The sequence below is a fragment of the Macrobrachium rosenbergii genome, chromosome 34, assembly GCF_040412425.1.
Source record: "Macrobrachium rosenbergii isolate ZJJX-2024 chromosome 34, ASM4041242v1, whole genome shotgun sequence".
NCBI lineage: Eukaryota > Metazoa > Arthropoda > Malacostraca > Decapoda > Palaemonidae > Macrobrachium > Macrobrachium rosenbergii.
The window spans coordinates 4,010,520-4,034,049 of NC_089774.1; the positions used below are offsets into that span (position 1 = coordinate 4,010,520).

General features: G+C 36.6%; 2 protein-coding genes across 14 annotated transcripts in view; one reads left to right on the forward strand and one right to left on the reverse strand.

Moving 5' to 3' along the window:
- Positions 1 to 5,153, forward strand: part of LOC136856065 (zinc finger MYM-type protein 1-like) — a 56,524-nt gene extending 51,371 nt beyond the window's left edge. For 8 of the 12 annotated variants that reach the window (XR_010858220.1, XR_010858214.1, XR_010858222.1 and 5 more), the window contains 2 exons: positions 3,764 to 3,861; positions 4,808 to 5,153. The gene's annotated coding sequence lies outside the window, so the exon portion shown is untranslated. The remainder of the gene's footprint in view (positions 1 to 3,763; positions 3,862 to 4,807) is intronic. The other 4 variants (XR_010858221.1, XR_010858215.1, XR_010858223.1 and 1 more) reach the window with 1 other exon arrangement.
- The window catches only part of LOC136856064 (uncharacterized), a 29,755-nt gene continuing 6,609 nt past the window's right edge, over positions 385 to 23,530 (reverse strand). For both annotated transcript variants that reach the window (XM_067133668.1, XM_067133669.1), the window contains 4 exons: positions 11,101 to 11,308; positions 8,500 to 8,681; positions 3,711 to 3,854; positions 385 to 2,944 (listed from right to left, as the gene is read on the reverse strand). In XM_067133668.1, the coding sequence (XP_066989769.1) occupies positions 2,834 to 2,944; positions 3,711 to 3,854; positions 8,500 to 8,681; positions 11,101 to 11,308 (645 nt within the window). In that variant the 3' untranslated portion in view covers positions 385 to 2,833. The remainder of the gene's footprint in view (positions 2,945 to 3,710; positions 3,855 to 8,499; positions 8,682 to 11,100; positions 11,309 to 23,530) is intronic.

The following is a 23,530-nucleotide window of genomic DNA, read 5'->3' on the forward strand; positions in this document are numbered from 1 at the left end:
CACAATGGCGGAAGGAGAATTCTGACAAAAGCTAAAACATTTGAAACGCACCTGGTGGAGAACAGGTGAACTGAACAGTCATCCGGGCAGCCATTCAGTTTTTTGTTTGGCAAAGTATATTTTGTCCTGTTAACTGTACTTTCATACATCTTTTCCCCATGAACTCTACCATTCCACACCATATGAAAGAGTAGCAAAAATTACATAGTGCTTTAAATTGTACAGTATCATGTGAAAATATTACTGTATCAATGTTTTTATGTGCACAGTATACAGTATATGGTTGATGAGACATCACCACAGAGGGGTACACAGTCGATCGAGGTTTGAGAACTCCCTCTACAATTTCTTAAAAGAAAAAAAGATTAACAGTAAAAAACTGGAAAATAAGCATTCTTTATTATTGGATTTGCAACAATGCTACACACAATAATTCAAAAAGTTTATAACCGGTGATAACATACAAGAAAAAAAAAATTATACAAAATTTCTTAAATGGCAGTTGAACAAATATACTGTACTCATTGTGTTATAAACATCTGTACTACTGCATCATTAAAATTCAGTAGCCTGGAATTTCTTGAGTATTGACGTTCACAAAATCCTCTACTAATTCTTAGAAACTAACATAACCATCCAAACTTAAAAAAAAAAAGGGGTGGAGGGGGTTACTGCTCTATAACATTAATTTATCATATAATGTTCACCAGCACAGAAATATGCAGTCGAGGTAACTTAGGAAGTTGAATGTCTAATCTTTATACACAAGTTCATCAGGTCTCATGAAGCAGAACTACAGCTGCCTCAGTTCCCGCAGATTGTGATGCAGTCTTCTTTCAGAGAGAAGACTTTCATCATTCTCATGCCTTGGGATCGTCATTAGCATTTAAAGTCAGTCATCCTCATATATCTGATTTGCTGTACAGTTACTCAAAGCAGAGTCTGTAACCTTTACTACACCATGAAAAAGAAGTTATTGTCTAAGGTAATGATTTCGATCTGAAGACCATGACATCACTTAACAAAAAACTATTAGAAGGGGCTGATAAGTACTGTAAAATGAAAGTCATTGGCTAATGCATTATTGAAAAGAGACTAAATATAGTTCAGATTTATCTTCAAACATACAGCAGCCTGATATATTTTACTCACCACTTGCATTCTATAATACATAGGACGGGCCTGAAGATTTATACGAAATTCTTAAAAACTGCATGAAAATACTCTCTTAACATTTAATAGGTTTACTGTACATGAGGAAATAGTGAACCATTGTCCCCTTACATCTTTCAGTCACTCGAGTGGCTGCACCTAAGTCTACCTACCTTGTACATTTGCTTAAAATGAATATCCTGGAAGACCAAAACGATCTTAATTCAACATCAACAGAAAGTTTCAAACTTTGGTGGAGTAATAAAAGTTTCTATACACCTTCGCAATGTAGCCTCTCATATTTACAAGAGAAATGCAGAAGCATTAGTAACGGTGTCCGTGCTAATAGTAACAGTCTCCTCGCTAAGAGCGTTAATATACTCTTGATACAAACAAAATAAATAAACTTTGATGCTGTACAATGGTTATCGAGCACCAATAAGGCAATGACCTAAAATAATACTGAAGTAATCACAAGAATTTTGTTGAATAATTTACCTGTGGCTGAGACACTAATTGACGAATATCGGGTATTCATAAAACAAAACTCGCTAGAAAATAATTGTTACTTAGAAAATTTCTTAGACCCACTTTACGAGCTAGTTCTCCAACTGCTTTTAACTGTTAAATAACGGCAAAACAAAACCATTAAAACATCCTTCCTGAACGAAAAGGCTCTGAACAGACATGAAAACATGTGAACTTGATGGAATGCCTCGTTATGTACATTCAGTCTACCACTCTGTTTGTACAAAATTATTTATCACAGGCGTTGGTCCGGAAAGCCCTCAACTGATATGAAAAAAATGTCCTATTTGCTAGATACGTCAGATACAAACCCTATCAAACTGCCGCAGCTGAGCGTATGATTCTATAATAGCCTGTGATTATGGGGAATTCTGCCTAGCAATTTTTATAACCTATTTCTTCCAAGCTTCCCACTCTCAGTCTGATACTCAAGAACAGCTTCTGGACAGAGATATTGCTTCATCAAAATGTCTGTTTTCATAGATCCCTTTGAAAGAGGCACCAGAACTACAAAACCTCTTCCAGTGGGACGTGACTACCCCGCACATCACTTCAGTGCACGCAGACTAAAGCTTTAAATGCAATGTTAGGACAATGCTTTTCCCAAAGGTAAGAATTATTCTCGAGAGAAGCTACTACAGTAGTGTGTAGGGAAAGGAGGGGCCAACAGAGAGAGGAAGAACATCTGAAGAGTAAAATTAAGCATTGCTAAAGACCTTTGAGAATCGCTGTCGTGCCTGTCCTGACATTCATCCTGTAATGCATATATCAAGAACAATATAATTAATCTTAGTAGTGTGGGAATATCCTCTTATTCACCGGAACACATTAATGCATAAGTTTTGCGAATACTGAGCAAGTCAGTCCATGCAAATTGTCATGTCATACAAAAAAAAAATTTTTCACAGAAAGAATATTTTCCTCTGTGAAAAAAAGTTGAAGTTCTGAACCTCTTCCTTGCTTCCTAGTCATAATACTTGAAACATCACTGTTTTTTTTTTTTTCCCTCATAAAAGTTTACCACTCTTTTTTGATTTAGAAGAATATAGTTGCCATCTCAACACCTTCCTGACACCAAAAACAGCGACTGTGTTTTTTATGCAATAATCCATTTCCTCTGATAGGGGCGTTGCAGTAAAACTTGAGGTAGGAATTAGCAGCGGCAACCACTTCTGTCGACGGGGTTGGCTTTGCCGTCCACCGAAAACTTGTCTGTGTCCAAAGACTCGGTCATCATCATGCCTTGCTTCTCATTGCTAAGGATCTGCAAAAAAATAAACTTGTTATACTCCAACACTTAAAGTACATATAAATTTATCAAGAGGCTGTTGCATCATTCAAAAGGAATGTACTTTACTCTTTGGAATGAGAAAAAAATCTAGATAAATGTCTTACTGTGATACTGCACTTTCAACCACTGAATTTTTTCAGTTAGCTAAAACTGGCCAAAATGGTAGCTATCTTTGGAACACACAAAATGGTATTGATTTTCCATGCACTTGCCAAAAGCCAATAGACTTGAGGATATGCTCAAGCATGCTTACCCCTTTTTTGCTTATTCCTAGCTTTTATTTAATACTAACAGCAAACTACATTATGTATTAAACATTATTTTTAATAATATATATATATATATATATATATATATATATATGAGTTTAGTTTAAGCCTTCTCACCAGTTCCAAAAGAATGTTCAGTCATTTTCTTGCTTATTCTTAGTTATTTAATTACTGATTTGTTTACTAGCAGCCAACTATGTATTAAATATTTTTAATTATACATATGTAAACTTAAACGTTCTCACTTGTTCCAAAAGAATGTACAATATGTTTTTAGTTTAAAGTTAAAATCTGCTGGAGATTACTCTCTCAAACTTCAGTTCCAAATAGCACACAGTACTTCTATCTGAAACATTTTACAGCAGACGGTTGTTTATGACAAACACAAAATAAACGATGAGGTACCATTTTTCAAACCATTTTCTTAAACTTAAACCTAAAGACAACATTCATTTTCATTACTCTCTCACCTTGTTTACAAGGAATCGAGACGCCTCGTCAATATTAATATTTTCCTTGGCAGAAGTTTCGAACCAGCCGCTAAACCCTCGTTCCCTGCAGTAGTCGTCCATTCTGGCTGGGTTGTTTACAACTCCTTCCTTCGGCTGGTCACACTGCAAGGTAATCACTACCGTCAGTTAATAAATAAGGGCTGTAAAATTCGAAATTGTTTGGACTTTTACTGAGAAGGGAAGAGGAACGGTTACAGTACTCAAAAGGTGGTGCAATGAATAAGGAAATAGAGGAATGAAGGAAGGTTCAGAGCATCATGAAGAGGGGTTCAAGGATGAAAGCCTAGACTAGATAGTAAATTCAGGTAGAGAAAACAAAAGACAAAATTGAGCGCAAAGAGTAAGAATTCAATTCATGTCTAATCCCACTGCAGGAAAAATTGAACATACAAATGCTGATGATGATAATGTACTCACATAAACTTATTAAATATAATAATAGCCTACAGTTCACTAAAGGAAAGTGTTTTAGAAAATTAGCAAAAACAAAATGTTTTGAATATTATCTGTATGAATAATAATCTAGGAGTATAATGACACAGACTAACATCTGGAAGGGGACTGTTTTCATCTTTTCACATTTAGCATGAAGAGTTTACACTTATGCTCATGTTCCAATGTAAATAATAAATACAGAACAATGTTCCCTCAAGTTCCATGTTACTGTTATCATTAGAGTATTAGGGATAATGAGTGATAAATGGTAAGTTTCGACTTTAATGACTGATTCAAGTCATAATGTTGAAGGTTGATGGAAATTTCCTTTAGGGATTCATTTCCAGAATTCAATGTTTGTTGTTGGTAGCTGGGCAATCACCTGTGTTTAATTGTTAGTGTCCTGCATTAACTGCATTCTGGTATCAGGTCACATGGGTAAGTTGACTGTGACCGATTAAAGAAGGGAAAATATTACATCGGTGTGAAGTGGGTTTTGGAAAGAACATTTATCAATTTGTTTTTATCATATTCATTACTCTACAGAGTTAGCATTATTGATTAATAATCACAAATACAAATAATCCAAAACTTGCAGCTCAAATCTTGTTTTATTACAGGTATGGAACACAGGGAGAGGTCATGTAATGCCACAGTGCTAGGGGTGTCTGAAAAATAATGGCACCCAGCAACACAAATTATTATCAATTAGTTGTCCCATGTGTGTACCAATATTGTCTGCAGTTCTACAATTTGCAACAAACAGGGAGTTGTGTACACTGAAGTCATTTAGTAAGTTTTAACACTTGATCTTATTAAATAACACTGTTATATTTTGTAAATATAATACCCTGTAATTAAAGTTATGTTGGTTATATATGTAAAAATGATTATGTGACCGATCACGAGGTTATGTAATATTATGTTAGAACATTAAAATAAATGAGCATTGCATTGCTACTTTATCGTATGTGGTTTCATTATGCATGTTAATTGCTTATCTCATTCCAGTAGCAGTTTATAGATTGCCGGGCTCACTGGTAATTTCCAATTTGTTTGGCATAATGTCCGATATGTCGGAGACCTAAACACATGGAACCAGAGTCGGTAATTACAAATGCAGTTCACTTAAATGGATTATAGTGTACTGAATTACATGGGGATTGAAAATTGAGGCAATGTGGTGGTTATAGTGAGAAATGACGCCGTACAGGTAATTACGTAAGCTCCACATGTGGGTGAGATAATGATCAGTTAGGTGGAGATGGCCTAGACATATCTTATGCATCACTCTTTGGAGAATAGTGCATACATGAAAGTGTCAAGTGGGCATCTATAGGCACCAGAAGACTCGGTAGACCCAGACCTACTTTAGTGAGATAAGAGACGGGAGGCTGGAAATGACGAATGGTCACAATAATGATGGGAGAGTTAGGTTATGGTAATCCACTGCTTTGCTATACTTGTTTTTTTTAGTCTGAATTAAATTTGTATTTGTACTTTTGCCCATACTGCTGCTTAATGTATTTTTAGATACTTTATCATTTGTTATACTATTCAAGCCCTTATCAATTTTCTTTAATGGAGATTCTGCCTATTTTTGCTCTAAGTGCAAAGCATCTCTGCAAACTTATTTGAGTGTGTGTGCATTAAATTTCCTTCCTAACTACAGTATATATGAGTTCACCAATGCCAGAATGTATATTAGGTTCCTTGATGAAACACCATGGCATCAACACTGATGCTACATGGGATTATGTAGACTCTGTCTCATAATATTATATTGCAAGTGATCATTGTCTTTCATTAGTATCCATTGTTGGATTTATTTTGTTTTCGTATACATTTATTCTTTCCGTATCTATTCTCTTCATGGAATGAATAGGCCAATGGAGTTTTTTTTTTTTTTTTCCTACACTTTTGGTCACGGTAATAAATTTTGCTTGTGAGCTGATTTTTCCTTATGGAAGTGAGGCACTATGAAGTTGCTTTTCATCAAATATTTTACTGTCTTTCATGTTTACTTCCTCAGTCTATTCAGGGATGGTATGTCCTACATATTGATGAATTTCATATTCATTTTGGGTGAGACTTTTGACCTGTGTTAGCAACTAACCCCCTTGTGATGAATTAATTACTTGTCTGGTTTTATCATTGCTGCAATTTGTTGTCTAATGCAGTTCTGGTCTTTGAGTTCTGTCTCAATACTGTTTGCTGATCTTTTACAAGGGTGAGTGAAACCTCTTTCATTTTAGCTATACCTGTATTTAATGCCACAGTTCCACATGGTTGTTTTGTCATTTGATCCACAAAATTCACATCATAAGTCCTAACTACCTTTTTTGGAGGTGTGGCTATATGTTTTAAACTACAGGGGTTTTGAGATATAGGTCTGTTTTCTCAATTTTGCCACATTTTGAATTGCAGTAGCATTTTCTGCCCACTGAACTTTACTTTTGCCTACTTGAGTATCTGTATTTTTTACTTGGTATTTCATAACTTTTTACATGAAAGTTTGAATTTTGTATAACTTATGAGTTTAATATATTGTGTTAATTGGCTTTTTGTCTTTTAGCAACATTGCCATTTCTTATATACTGTTCATTGTGTCATCTCTAGTAATCCCTCATGTTTGTTAGTTTAATTTTCATTGTCATGTAGTTTCTGATTGGATTTTTGTGGTGGTTTACATTATCCACTGATTCTTATGTTTGTCACAGGAAATCTTGATGACAAGTGATTTCCTAGTCTTAGGCCTGTTATGTTTGAGTCAGTTTTCAATCTCAAAACCTTGACTAGTTATTTTCAAGTCAGTTTTCAATGTCAAAACTTGACTAGTCATCGCTCCCAAGAGTGAGTCGAAATGCCTCAAGGTGGGGTGTGGTACGAATTTTTCTGTACATTAATTCATTTTTGCATGGTCCTAATGTTTTATAAGATTTCGCTGTTATTTGTTTCGTGGGAAGGAGACTAAGGAGTAACAATCTTTATGCACTGATCATCAATATATATAAAGAGAAGTAATTGCTTCTTTTTAAATGAAGATTATTAAATTTCTCCAGGTATTTTCTCATACCTACCACAAACCTACTTTTCAAGAGCAGATAAACCCCTCTCTTCCTAGGGCTTGTACTATGTATGTGCAAAGCTACCATGCCTTGAAGGTTGTCAGTTTTTAAGAGATCAGACCCAGCACTAGGAACAGAGCTGGTTATTAGTAGATTTTCACCTCCCTTGCCTTGTCTTCGTCGGGCACTTGAATTCTAAAGGTGATGAGGCATTCTTTACAACTTCTCCTTCCATTTTTAAGTACAATCTAAGTCATAATGAAAGAGGGTCATTATCCAAGGATCATCATCCAATATTTAGTCCAGACAGTGTAAGGAGGGAAAGAGAAAGTGGGTAATAGGTAAGAAATACGTGTTCTTTGAAGTCCCCACCCAAAGGCCGGGGCAAGTACACTGAAGCCCTACACGTTATGTGGGTGCTAGATTGACAGATATGATCGTACTTCCCATAACACTTTCACTTGGAATATGGGAGGGAAGGTTTTTTAAAAACACTTTCACTTGGAATTCGGGAGGGAAGGTTTTTTAAAAACACTTTCACTTGGAATTTGGGAGGGAAGGTTTTTAAGCTTATGATATGCCTATCTATTACAGATCCAACATCTGAACTAGAGAAGCCATCATTCTGTTGATCACAGTAATTTTGGTAACAATATCTATTGTCCACCTAGACATCAATGAACATGGATTTTTTTTTTTAAATCTACAATGTCTATGGCATACATGAAAATTATCTTGAAAATATGTAATTATCTTAAGAGCATTTCAGTAAAAACTTTACAAACAGTTTTCACAGTCCTCTTGATAATATATAAAGATGTTGTAAAGAAATTCTTGCTTCCAAAAAAGACCCAAATTGTGTTTGCAATGTTTTCTCATCTTAAGAAGGGGTTACTATTACTGTACAATAAAAACAATATACTGTACTGTAGTTGTACTGACACGTACTAAAAGTAAGATAAGGCAGGTTAAATATCAAAATCATAATTGCAAAATAATGCAAAATTCAACTGACTTCACAATGTAAATATCACAAATGAGGACTAAAAAGTGGCTCACTAATGACTGAGGCAGATCAATCAAATAATCAATAATTATCAAGTCAACAATTAAAAAATAATTTAATTCTGTTGTCTGCTTACTTTCAAGAAAGCATATCAATGATATGTAAATTGAAAAAGTTCATATCTATGCCCATACCACAACAGGTACTTGCAATTACAAGTATCTTGAACACAACTTACCTTATTAGCGAGGAGGACTGCTGGGATAGGTGATCCATCAGCTAAGGTGACTTTGGTATCAAGGTCAGTTTTCCACTTTGTAACGGCATCAAAAGTCTGGGCTCGGGTCACGTCAAATACCACAAAAGCTCCTACGGCTTCCTTGTAATAGACTCGTGTCATGTTTCCAAAACGCTCCTGACCTGCAAGGAGAGAAATTTAATGGTCATTGCTATATCTGTGTCAAGAATTAGACGATCAAACATAATCTCTGTCCCTGGAAAACTGGGCTGAGACAGTTCAGAAGTCTCAAATAGACCACTGGGTTCTTGAAGAAGGCTTGCAAAGCGTTACTACCAGAATGAACAGTTATGATCTTTCTGAGGTTTTGTATTTGGACAGAGTAATGTGACTTAATTTGAAAAAATTTAGCAAAAGCCATAAGCGCTACATATGCCAATCTCAGCACTGTACCTTGGAGAATCTGGTGAACATTGGGCCATAAGCACTAATCAGCTTCTAGGAGTACAGAAATTAGATCCAAATTTACATCCTAAGTTATGATCTTGATAGCTTGTACCATAGAACTAAGCAACGTGTTCATTTCTTTATCATTCACCTGGTACTGTGCTCACAAGCATTTTGTTAGCATCTTAAAATGTCACTCTAGTGTGAAGCCATCATACACAGCCTGACTTTAATCTCAAGTCCTGAGAAATTCTCTAAGGGACACAGTCTTCCAATGTATGAAAAGATGAGGACTACATCTTCCAGTTACAAAAAATAACAATAAGAGCCACATCAAGACACAATGGGGTGGCCAGCTCTCCCAGCAGCTGACTGGTACTTTGTGGTAAAAATCACATTTCCTGGGTGCAGAACAGTGTGTGAAGGCAGCCATGGCATTTTCCAAAAACCAGTGCCTTTGTTTCGTACTTGGGAGTGCTCAAAGGCAGCTTTCCCAGACACTCAAATAAGTTAAATGGTAAGATGACATCTTTTAGGACTTGCTTATTACTCAAAATGTATGCAAGATCATACTGAAGAAATCTCTATCACCATTTATTTGTAATTATGTCTTGTGAAGCATACATTAGGGAAAGTTGTAGGAGGGTTGTAGGTTCTGTCACCCGGTGGGACCATTCTTCATAAAGACCCCATCCTGAGTCAAAATAAACATGGCTTGCTGGCTTACCTAGACAGAGGTCAAGCTTTTGAAGTTTATCATTGCCAGACCCTACAGTGGTGAGGGAAGTTTAGAAGTGTCTCCCTCTGTCGCCACCAAAGAGGTGAATTTCAGCAGCAACAAAGTTCTTGGGCTTGCCCAAAATTTCCAAAAAGGCAAAAGACCAGATTACCCAGATGGTGAATTCTGATTTTCGTGTTGTCTTGAAATTATCAGTGGCCAGTGGGAGCTAGTAACTCAAAAGCTTAGGACGACACACTAAAGTGATTTACGAAGACTGTCAGCATGAGTTCATACAGAGGAAAGCTATGAACATTGCATAACTCCAACAGAATCCTTGTGACGTATAAAAAAGCCCTCTGGCACCCAATAAGGGTGGAAAAAATCTGCCTCCAACTATTGCAAAGGTGTCAGTCCAGGTTACACCAAAACTAAAATTATCATCTTCAACAACATAACTGTAAACAATGCTCTTGCAAGCCACAGCAAGGCTGTGTGACAGGCTTTCCATTAGAATGCCCAAAATCACAAAGCCACATGAAGGTTGCAGTTTGCAGTGGGAGGGGAGAGATTAATTTCCATTGTTCCTGGTTCATCTAAGAACCAGGAAGGAAGGAAAGCATGGGAAACTAATGTCCGGGGACTAGTTATTTAAAAATGACGACTGTCAAACCACCTCCTGTCCATATAAGGGAGAAACACAACAACATTAACCAACAAGAAAATTTTTACTCGTAACAAGCTATGCATACTGTAAATACCTTTGCGTGAATTTCAGTTGTTCCATAAATATACAAACTTGAGCAAAATTTAACCCTCCAGTTGCATAACCTCACAGAGAAATCTAAAAGCAGGATTAAAGTTGTCGTCATCCAAAGCTTGCATAAACAATGCAATGCCACTTTCTATTTTTATATTTTACGCTTGAGTGCACCATGGATTGCTAACACTTGCATTTTCCTACTCCATAATGAATCTCAGAAATCTGATACATATTTGAAATATATGGTTCATAGAAACAACAATGTATTTTATTACGCAGTAAGGAGGGTCTCCTCACAGCGTATACAGCCAATATCACCGAAGCTAATTGTAACTGGTGGAATTGCATGCCTCTACACAACTGTTAAATGGAGACTCGCCACTTTAGTGCTCATGTACAAAATGTTTATCTTGCTTATTGTTTCTGGAGTATGCAACTGTTGAATGTCTTCTTAGTTACCAAATTATGCAAGATAGCAAAGTTAAGATGCAATTTTTGGATACTCATCATGATTATACAATACTGTACTTGAAAAAACTGTTTACAGGGGAATGCTGTACTATTTACACGAGCCAATCGGAAGCAGGATTGAAACTTCAATGATGTTGGCTTTGGATATTTACCATCACTTCAAAATAAAAAAACTAGTTGAGAAAAAGGACAAATGTCTCACCTGCAATGTCCCATAGCTGTAGTCTAATAACTGTATTGTTATCCCAGTTAAGAACTTTGAGGGCGAAATCCACGCCAATTGTCGCTCGATAATGTTGGCTGAAGAACTGGTGGACGTATCTCTTGATGATAGAGGTCTTGCCAGTGCCAAGCTCTCCTATCACTAGTATTTTATACAGGTGTTCACGCTTGTCCGTGCTGGCACCGGCCTGGTGGCGATAAAGTAAACAATATCAGTTTGTCATTTCAGAACTGAGGTACAGTACTGTACTAAACGTAACAGTTTCTCGTAAGAAATATTGAAGTAACTCGATATTCCGATTGATACAATATTGGCAAACCTACTAACTTCCTTCAAAGCAAATATATGTAGTTATTCTAACGTAAGCAAGGGCTCTAAGTCACCATTAAAATTTTTACTCGTATTTAAGTTCAGAGAAACCTGGTGAAAACATTGCTTTCAGACTAAGCCTAACCTACCTTCCTGAAGCATTCTCTATGGAAATGAACATATCGTTACATCTCATGCTACGTAATGATTTACAACTAAATCTTCAATCTGAAGGGGTCAAGATCTTTTGATCAAGTTCAAGCATTTCACACCCAGAGGACATTAATCTTACAATTCAAACAGCTCTGCATTCAACAAGGGAAGTTAATACTTTGTTTTAAGAGTTAAGAGAAAGCCAATCCTCAAGTTGGATTGTAGATTCCTTAGTGTAAAACTATGAAAGAAAAATTTATTTTGCAAATACGGTCATTTCAACTAAAGTATCTGAAGCCTAGGTATCCCTTGGTTAAGAAAAATTTAACTCAATAGATTATAAAAGACATTAGTCTTAACTTGAAATCAACTGTAGAGAAAACACTAGGTTTTCCTGTGCATTATACTGAAATTTGAACATTTGTAAACTGATTGAAAGTTTCTTTTCTGGAAATCCTGTACAAATATTATACTTCTAATTCTAACCGACAAAAGATTAAAAAAAAAAGTACAAGATTACAGTATATATTACAGAATAACACAAGCTGAAATATATGGAAAAATTTACAGTAATGAAATGGAATAGATACTTATAGCCAGAGTGTCTGGGGAGACTTCACATGGGACACCCCCGTGATAGCCTGCACCATCACCTACTGTGTCTGTGAAGAAAATCTGTCTCCAAATTAATATTTACAACTAAATTTCTAATGAATCTCATGACAATATGTCACAGATGCAGATTGTAATTCCTTTAAAAATGAACTAGGCACTGAATTATATTTAATAAAGACCTCTGACTTATTAAAAGCAAATTTTTCAGTTCCGGAGCATGGAATTTTTCATCAAAAATTCCAACAATGTAATTACAATCTACCATCTGGGACATTTGTCTCATGCAAAGATGAAATTTCTGTTCACTGGCTATACGCGCATTATATATGAATTTTTGTCACTTACACACATGCAACTTTTTTGTATTCGCACTTAGTTTTATATGCATTTCATGTACTTTTGCCCCAGCCAAGATTTTAAAACCATGGCCTGGTTTAGAAACAATGATAGACAGTGACTCTGACCACTCACCTATCAAGAGAGATGTGAGTCGATTAAGAATCTGCTGTACATATGTCTGTAGAATTCAGGTTCTGTACTTAGAATCAGTATCGACCCATCTCAACCGTGATAGCCAATTGGTTTGCGATTTTGGGCTGATTTTGAATTTTTGTCACTTGAACTCAAAGACATTTTTATATTCACTAGTATTAAGCCACAAATATTAACTGCACCCCCCAAAAAAATCATATATAAATATAAACGTTAATTAGTCAGGTAGTCTAGTGGTCACATAACTTAGCCCAATTAGCAAGTGGGACCAGATGTGCCTGGTGGTTTGATGACTGTGGCTGGTTACAACCAGGGCAGAGAAATACATGGGGCCAGCAACCTCATCCTTAAATAATTGCTGAACACTGGACAGTATTCTTCAGAAACCACCCCTCTACTAGAATGAGGAAAGTAGATGGAAAAATATATATCAAAGTGTTTTTAAATTTGATAATCCACAATTCTTCGCACCACTGGCTTTCTAATAAGTAACAAGGACCCTATATCATAGCGTTCACTTCAATATTTACTACATACGGACAACATCAATTCCACATACAGTAGTTCCTGACCTACATGCAATTTAAAACTTATTTTAAAATGTATAGCGTCTATATTGGTAGCATTGCGGATAATCATAATGTAAATGGTAAGTACAGAAATCTATTGTTGTGGCATTAAACTTTAGATTTACTCAACAATACCCTTATACTTCTACGACTCTGCATCAAATTCCGCCAGATTTCAGAAAAAAAAAAGTCTGCATTTGAGTTTCTGCTCAGATAGAAAAATGTTATAAGTAATTTTGCAAAAACTTATCAAGATCCATAAAGGGTCACTTGCAACCTACCATCACACACTGACGCGAAGAATTTCTGATTACATCTGGCTCGAGACTTAACAGCCTGAACTTCTCAGTTCCTTTTTGAAACATTGCGGTACACAACAGTGACGGCAGATAACTTATAAGTGGTCAAATACAGCAAGAAATAAGAGTTCACAGGACAAGCTGAAAGCTAATTCGAACCATATCTGCACGCCCTAAAATACAATTTCTTTGAAAATTTCTGACATCTGAACAGTGTACCGTCCTGAAGTTCTCATACCTTCTATTGGCGGTCTTTAATGTGACTTTTATATTTTTCTGATTTAATTTTTGTACCTATTTAAAATTCACAAGCACCTCATGTCAATTTGTATACAAATATATACTAACTCACTGCTCTGCTAAACCTACTCCTATGCTATCTTGGGCGACTTTTCTGCTCCAAATTTGAACACTTTATGCCAACCTCCGATTTTACTCAACGGTTTGATTAAGCATTCTACCAAGAAAATTCTGGGTCAAGATCATTATTGACCTTGGTTTTAGCACTGTTCTGCCACACATTCCACTTAAATTATCCTGGCCTGAGTACTGCCTAACCTATCAAAGCTGAAGGATTGACCATTTGCACCTAGGAATGTAGCAATGAGCTAGGCTACCAAATGCAAAATGTCGTTAACCAATCTTGATCACTGTGTGATTCGAATATGAATATTAACAGCCCATTCATATACCATAATAACAAATCAGTAGTCCTCTAGATACACACAATTTCCGTTCCGAGATTAGTTAGCCTAGGCACCCAGCATTATACGACAATTACAATTTTGTGGTAATGGTCTTCCTATGAGACAATTTAGTCTTTGTACATAAAAATAAGTTTCATAATAAACAATAATCTCTCCTTGAAAATCTCGCAATGAAATACTTGAATATAAGTTTGTTAATCCAATATATCACACAAACATGAATCCAATATATCACACAAACATGGAAGTTTGTATCTGAAAGTGTGTGTTGATGGCTATCAGTATTGGCTTACCTTCAACAGGCTGGGCTACACAACATCCATTTCAGTGAAAGCTAAGCTAAAGTACACCCCTAACCTATTTGAGAGTAGATTAATTATACACAAATAAAATAATCACTTTAGCAGGCCTAAGTTTCCTAAAATTCCACATTACTTCATTAAACTCAACTTCATAAAAAATCTGGTGCCCAAGGATCTTAAAAAGATGAAGTTCAACTCCACAACAGCAAAGAAACAATAGACTAGAATTTACTATAGCAGGTTAACTGTTGTCTTTTTATATAGTTTCCTTCTTAAAACAAATAAAAAACTTATACTTTTTGCATTTAATGAGAATTCACTTGAAAAAGCTTGACTCTAAACTTGGTTAAAAGTATTTTACAATTGAAACAATACAAATACAAGATCGTTAACCAAAAATTCTTCTTCTTCTTCTTCTACTTATTATTATTATTATTATTATTATTATTATTATTATTATTATTATTATTATTATTATTATTATTATTATTGCATTTTCTAGTTTCAGAACATCCAATAACCCACTTTTTAATACCTGCTACAAATTAAAATGCTCTTCAAATGCGTCTTGTAAAACAAATGAAAGACTTTTTCAAAATGTCTGTACCCCACAAATTTCTTCTAATTGGAAACTTTCCCTACGATATTATGTAGAGCATTAAAAAATATAGTTACTGGAAGAATTTATTTAATTTCAATTGAAAAGTACCCAAGAATATTATGAATGTCGTATAATTTAAAATAACGCCAGGTTAGAGCTTCTTTTCATAGAAGCTACTATTGTAGTGTTCAGATCCGAAGAAAGTCTGAAAGGTAACCATTTTCAGTCTTGCAGTCTCCAGACCCGAACGAAGTCTGAAACATGAGTCTGAAATGATGCAAGAACAATGTGCCTGTCTTTTCCTTCGCGTGTCGGATTAGAGAGAGACGCCAAGTCCAATCTGACTGGCGTGAGGCTGACGTCCCGACGGTGGCAGTCGGTGAAATGGGCAATAATAATCATTATCGGTGTTTAACTCGTGATCAGTGTGGATTAGGTGGTCTCTTTGAGATCTGTAAGATCGGTAATGATCATTTTTGTAATAGAAGATAAATATGCATTAGAATTTAAACCCCCGGCTAAGATGACCCCATCCTGGACGCCATCTTTTTAGACCTATAAGAAGAATATCTCCCCCTAAGGGAGAGGTGGCTACATAAAGCATTAATTTCCAGTCCTCTGGAAGTCTCTTTTGAACCCATCACAGGTAACTAACTCCCGGGTACATAAATCCCCCTTCAGACCAGCAAAGACAATCTGGATTAATTAGAAAAATGGGTCTAAGTCGTTTTCCCCCGACCAGGAATCAGGAGGAGCGGGAAGCCTGGAATATTTTTTGGAGTTATCTTACTAACAAACAAATAAACAGGAACAACCACAAACCAAAAAACTACTACGACAAACAATCGACATAAAACAATAACAAGAATTGATCCCCCTTCTTCTTCTTTTTCTTCTTCTTCTTCTTCTTCTGCGATGACAAAGGTAATCAGGGATCGGTTTACATTTACTCATGTCTGCGGAAGACCTCTACTGATACGGTGGAAGCCACATTCGCTCATTTTTAACGAAGATACGGGAGCGAGAGAGAGAGAGAGAGAGAGAGAGAGAGAGAGAGAGAGAGAGAGAGAGAGAGAGAGAGAGAGAGAGAGAGAGAAATGATACTGCAACATCTACTGTAAATGAGTCTTAGCCAATGGGTAAGACTTGTGGACAAAGCTTTCGAGATGTTTTCAAGAACATAAAATTACTAGACCTATTATTATTATTATTATTATTATTATTATTATTATTATTATTATTATTATTATTATTATTATTATTATTATTATTAGCTAAGCAGCGAATTGGGTACTTGGACATCGGCCCAGCAACCTCATCCCAAAAAGACTTGAAAACGGAAGGGTAACACCCTCTAGGACCAGAAATAGTAACTGGTATAAGGCCACTGATTATCTGTGAAGGTTTCCAGGTCTCACTGATCTATAATGGCACTTACTGGTGGTTACCTATCCACTAATGCTGGACTGATCACTGGCTATAGATAATTCCGTCAGTGCACCTCGCGTGGTGCACTGTAAGCATTACTAAAGGATGTTTGTAGCTTTGGACCTTAGCTGTAGCCACTTTTAGCCTTTTATTTTCTTTAATCTCGCTGTCTAACCGCTCCAACTCCGTCTTTCCACTGTCTTAAACCCTGACTGGCCGAAAGTGACCCAGTGCTTGACTTGACAGCCTAAAAAAAATCTCATAAAGATAAAATATTAAAAATCTTTACTTCTGTCACTCAAGCATAGGCCTACTATCTAGCATCACTTATCACCTTTCCAAAAAAAATTTCCAGGAGAAGGTGGTGATATTACTCTAACGAAGAGACGCCACGTGTAGGTTTCTATAAAAAAAAATTGGCTACATGCTGCAACATCTGACACCTAAGAAAACTCGCCCACAAAAATAAAAAAAAAATTATAAGAACAACTTGTTCACACTTCAACCTCAACCGCTTAGTTTTCTGAGTTAGTCTTCACTTCCAACTCTTCACAAAACACAAAAGTGGTTTGTCGTATGCAAATGGCTCCTGGGACACTAAGACACATCCAGAACTCGTTTTACAGCACTTATAAGAATGTGGAACTTTGGAAAGGGCTTCCAGAATCGATTTAAAACACTTAGACCGGTGTGTTGAAATGGGCTTCCAGAATCGATTTAAAACACTTAGACCGATGTGAAACATTGATAAGGGCTTCCAGAACTCGATTTAAAACGCTTTGAAAAATGTGAAACTTTGCAAAGGGCTTTCAAAATCGATTTAAAACACTTAGACTGATGTGAAACGTTGATAAGGGCTTCCAGAACTCGATTCAAAACGCTTCGAAAAATGTGAATATTTGCAAAGGGCTTCCAGAATCGATTAAAAACACTTAGACCAATGTGTTGAAAAGGGCTTCCAGAATCGATTAAAAACACTTAGACTGATGTGAAGCATTGATAAGGGCTTCCAGAATCAATTTAAAACACTTAAACGATGTGAAAAATTGATAAGGGCTTCCAGAACTCGATTCAAAACGCTTGGAAAAATGTGAAACTTTGCAAAGGGCTTCCAGAATCGATTTAAAACGCTTAGCAAAATGTAAAACTTCCAAAAGGGCTTCCAGAAACGATTCAAAACACTTAGAAAAATGTAAAACTTCCAAAAGGGCTTCCAGAATCGATTTAAAACACTTAGACCGTTGCGAAACTCGGAAGAGCGCGTCTCTAGTCTTAGACTCATACCTCTTCCATTGCTGCCGTTGTCTTAAGATATGGCCGATCGTTCATTTAAAACTAAGCACTCGAGGGGTGAGTGATTGAGTAGGGGTGTTTAAGGGGTTCTGGCACGTAGGGGGAAGGGGTAGGGGTGACCTGGTTAAGAGATGGAGTGATTAGTAGAGGAAGCATAATTTTGGGCCGAAGCCACTTTATTTTTTTTTTATCTTGGCGGGAAACTACGCTTGGAATGCGGTTGGCCTGGTCGGGGTAATTATGAAAAAAAGTAGATTTGAATAAATACATAAATAAATAACTAAGTAGATACATAAATAACTAACCAGATACATAAATAAGTAAATAAATATATGACATTTAAGTAAAATCAATGAATAAAAATACATGTGTTCGCAAATATACGTCTGAACAAAAAGAGACATTTTTGCATCAGTTTTAAAAACGCATAAAAATCCTTTAAACAAATACACAAATAAAGACAATATAAATGCTCAAATCAACGAATTAAAGTGTCCAGAGGTCCACACGAGCCTTCCCAACCCTTACAAAACCTTAGGAACCATCTGAAAAAAAAAATAAAAAGCAAAAAGCTTCCAGTCACCTAAACTAGACCACACCACAAGCACTCCTGCTTGCAAACCGTCCGAAGCATTATGGGAAACCGCGAAAAAGTAGCAGAGATCTGTTCTTGCTTGAGAAAAGCAGTTATTATGCTTTCAAGCATCTTAAGGGTGGGAGGGGGCGAGATATTATCTTAATATCTTAGGATGTGAGCTTACTCAGTGGTTACTGACAGTAATCTCTAGTTGGGTGGAGTGGATGGCCATTTGCAGAGCGAATTTTAAACCCACTGGAAGGTTTGCAGTGTGTCGCGAATATTAAGCATTTGCAGAAGACTTTTACTAAGATATTATTATTATTATTATTATTATTATTATTATTATTATTATTATTATTATTATTATTCAAAATATGCATAAATTCTTGTAGAATATTATATTTAAAATAAACAAATCCGTGTATATTATTATTATTATTATTATTATTATTATTATTATTATTATTACTTTTCAAAATGGGGTCAAATTCATATAAAATATTATTATTAGTAGTAGTAGTAGTAGTACTATTACTGTTATTATTATTTTTCAAAATGAGCTCAAATTCACATAAATTATTATTATTAATTATTATTATTATTGTGTAGATTATTCTTATAAATTACTATTATTATTCAAAATGAGCACAAATTCATATAAAATATCATTATTATTATTATTATTATTATTATTATTATTATTATTATTATTATTATTATTATTATCATTCAAAATATGCACAAAGTCTTGTGGAATGTTATTATATTTAAAATAAACAAAACCATGTAGATTATTATTATTATATTATTATTATTATTATTATTATTATTATTCAAAATAAAGACATTTATGTAGATTATTCTTCTTAATTACTATTATCATTATTCAAAATGAGCACAAATTCACATAAAATATTATTATTATTATTATTATTATTATTATTATTATTATTATTATTATTATTATTATTAGAACAAATTCATATGAAACGAACCTATAAAAAAGTTTTCACAAGTCACTCAATAACAAACACTAAAAAAAAAAATACACCGATAAACAAAAACAAAATAAATAAAAATATGTCTTTTCCCCTCCACGACTGAACTCTGGAATTCTCTTCGACAAATCTGGAAAAAATCAAGTAAAAAATGCGCCGAAGTTTCTTCAGCGCAATCGAGTTTCCTGTACAGCGTATAATCAAGGCCGCCGAAAATAGATCTATCTTTCGGTGGTCTCGGTATAATGCTGTATGAGCCGCGGTCCATGAATCTTTAACCACGGCCCGGTGGTGGCCTGTCCTATATCGTTGCCAGAAGCATGATTATGGCTAACTTTAACCTTAAATAAAATAAAAACTACTGAGGCTAGAGGGCTGCAATTTGGTATGTTTGATGACTGGAGGGTGGATGATCAACGTACTAATTTGCAGCCCCCTAGCCTTAGTAGTTTTTAAGATCTGAGGGCGGACAGAAACGTGCGGATAAAATAAATTGCGGACAGAAAAAGTGCGGACAGAAAAAACTGCGGACAGAAAAAGTGTGGAGAATAAATTGCGGACAGAAAAAAGTGCGGACAGAAAAAGTGCGGACAGAAAAAAGTGCGGACAGGAAAAAAGTGCGGACAGAAAAACTACGGACGGACAGACAAAGCCGGCACAATAGTTTTCCTTTACAGAAAACTAAAAAAAACCTGTTAAATATTCTGTCAAATTCTTCATCTAGTTCATCAAATTCAGAGGTCCAGTTCTGATCAGTCAGGTAACTTTTAATCTGAAAAACAAATTCCACCTGACAGCTGAGCTTGATCCCTAATCATTCTCGAGGTTCGGAATGTGGGGCTGCAGAGAGAGAGAGAGAGAGAGAGAGAGAGAGAGAGAGAGAGAGAGAGAGAGAGAGAGACCTACTTTCAAAATCCCCATCACAAAGAGTTCACGCCGAACTCTGGACACAAGGGATCGACCTTAAGTCACAATGGACATGATTTTGCATACATTACGAATCTTTTCCTTGACGGGACCTTAGAAGTTAGAGCCGAGTCTGTTGCACGAGCAGGCAGACGTACGTCCGTACGCACGCGCGCGCGCAAACTTACGTAAGCGCGCGAGGGCGAAAACCGCCTTTGAACCTCGTTCGTGCTTCGTGACTTTTAGTGCTTTTGAGCTGCGATTTTGGTATAAATTAAGATTGGTTGTTGGAAAAAGAAATTAACTTTTAGACCTTCACATTTTTCTCCGAGAAGGTTCAGTGAAGGTTTAGTGAAGTCACATTCATCCACGTGTTATATAACGAAGTCTGACGTAAGACTCTCGAGCGTAAATGACAAAAGAAATACTGACGTCACAGAAACATCGAGAGAAAGACATTGTGTGGTCTGGACATCACTGTGTTTTGGGTCATTTTTTTGCAAGAATTTAAAATTGGCGGGTATGGTTTCGCCCAGTGGCCCTGGATTTGTGTTCATTCCATGGTCTGGGATTTAACTTCATCCAGTGACCCGATTTAACTTTATCTTACGATTCAGGATTTAAATTCGCCCTGTGGTCCAAGATTTATTTCCATCTGGTGTCCCAGGATTTATCTCTGTCCTGTGGTCCAGGATTTATCTCTGTCCTGTAGCCCAGGATTTCTTTCCATCCTGCGGTCCAGGATTTAAATGAATTCTATGGCCCAGGATTTATTTCCACCCTGTCGCCCGGGATTTAACTTCATCCCATGGCCTGGGATTTAAATTGACCCTATGAGTAGGATTTATTTCATTCTAGTGGCCCAGTATTCATCCCCATCCTATGGTCCAGGATTCAAATTCACCATATGGGCCAGGATTTAAATTCATCCTATTGCCCAGGATTTACTACTATACTAAGTCCCAAGATTGATTTCCAATCCTTGGTCAAGGATATGAATTCATCCTACAGTCCAGGTTGAATTAACATCCCTTGGTACAATTTAAGGGTGACCATTCAAGATGGCGGCGTCTCTCCATACAATCTCTCTTTTCATCTTCTTTTTCTTCCTCTCCTCCTCCTCCTCCTCCTCCTCCTCCTCCTCCTCCTCCTCCTCCTCCTCCTCCTCCTCCTCCTCCTCCTCCTCCTCCTCCTCCTCCTCCTCCTTCTTCTTCGCCACGACGTATGACCTAGCTAAAGTCGCATGATCAATCAGACGTCCCTATGTACAGGGACACCATTCAACCTCCAGGTCTTACGTAAAAGAAACGGCACCGACTTCCATCAGATGGACATTCATCATTTCACTCGGGTCTTTGTCCTCTTAATGGCTTTGCAGTCTCCGTATCTCCCCCCTACAGCATTCCCACCACACCCCCTACCTTCCCCTTACATGTATCCCTCCCCCCCACATACACACAAACACACACACAAAGTCTAGTAGACTTTTCCTTTACATAACAGACGAGGCTAAATCACCTTGACCCGACATAATTAAGAAAAGTATGAGTTGGCATGCTCGAAGAATATCTGAAGTAATTTGGGGGGGCCTTGGACTTTTACAGGTCTCTCTCTCTCTCTCTCTCTCTCTCTCTCTCTCTCTCTCTCTCTCTCTCTCTCTCTCTCTCTCTCTCTCTCCTGGGGTATGTTAGTGCCTGGGAGAGAATGGTCAGTTGGACGCACTCCGTTGAAAACTCATTGTGCCTCTATTGACCTCAGCAGTGAATCATGTACCTGGTAGTCAGACGATTGTGGTGTTTGAATCTGGATTTTATAAAAAGGCATAAGGCTTGCAACCTCATCCCAAAATGCCTGTTGTAACACCTCATTACTTGTACGCATAACACGTGGATTTACTCTTATCACGACTCCTTCTAAAATCTGGTTGCAACCAACTGCAGTCGACTAACCGCTAGGTAAATAATTCACTCCTTAGAAAATAATTAAACCATTCGTTATTGAAATGTGCAACTGACTGAACAGAGGTCTGGTACGAGGGGCACTGGGTCACAATAAGGCCTGAGAGTTATCGGAAGGGGAGGAACAAGTATCCTTATATAGAATTAATAAAAATAGACGAAGTGAGTCAATAAAAGGTCAATACATTTGACCCATGAATAAATCTAACACAACAAATGAAAGTAAATTTTACCACAATAAATTCTTGCATAAAAAATTGATTTTACAAATAATTACAAAAAATATCACGGAAAAGAAATATAAAGCAAATACAAAAACAAAGATAATAAACATATCAATCGGGGTGGTCACATGACTGAGATGGGTCTCGGAGGCGATCTTCAAAGAAGCCTTTCAAATGACACCAAACACACACACGAATGCACACGCATGCGTATATTCTGGTGGTCCAGTGGTTATCAACCTCGCCCGTGCGGTAAGGAGATGAGAGTTCAATTACTGACGCCCATTTCTTAATACTCATTTGTGCTTCTGTTGACCCGAACAGTGAAATATGTACTGGGAAGTTAGTTAAATGTGGAGGATATTTTGGAGTTGAGCCAAGTCTCCTTTATGGCAGTGACGTGTGGATGCTGAATGTGAATGAAGGAAAAGGGTTGAAGCTGTTGAGATGAAATGTTTACACAATATACAATTAATAACAAGGACTGAAAGGTGAGATTTGTGAAAGTTGATAGAAGTCTAATTGTTAGTATAGGTGAGATGGTTTGGTCATCTAGAAAGAATGGAGGATGAGAGGTTTGTGGGAAGAGTAAGCAATTCGTGAGTTTGGGAGGAAGGAGCAGAGGACCTGGAAAGCACAAGATAAATGGAAAGAAAGATTTTTAGCCCAAAACCATGGGAAATTATCCCCAAAGTTTCATCCCAAAATTCAGTGGTTCAAAACATGAAATAACAGTGACAGGTTTCTCATCCTAATCAAGAACCACCCACGAAATAGCAAACAGCAAGTTTCAGCCAAAGGACACAAAGTCCAGCGTAAAAGAACGTCTGAAAGAACGATTTTTTGTAATGGACTTCGTCATGTAGCGAAACCGACGCCTCGGGGGATACTTTGTCGCAAAGTGCGAGAAGCGATTTGCACCCTACGGCCTACTTCCCCCTTTCAAGTTTAAAACCCCGTGACTTCTGTTCCTGC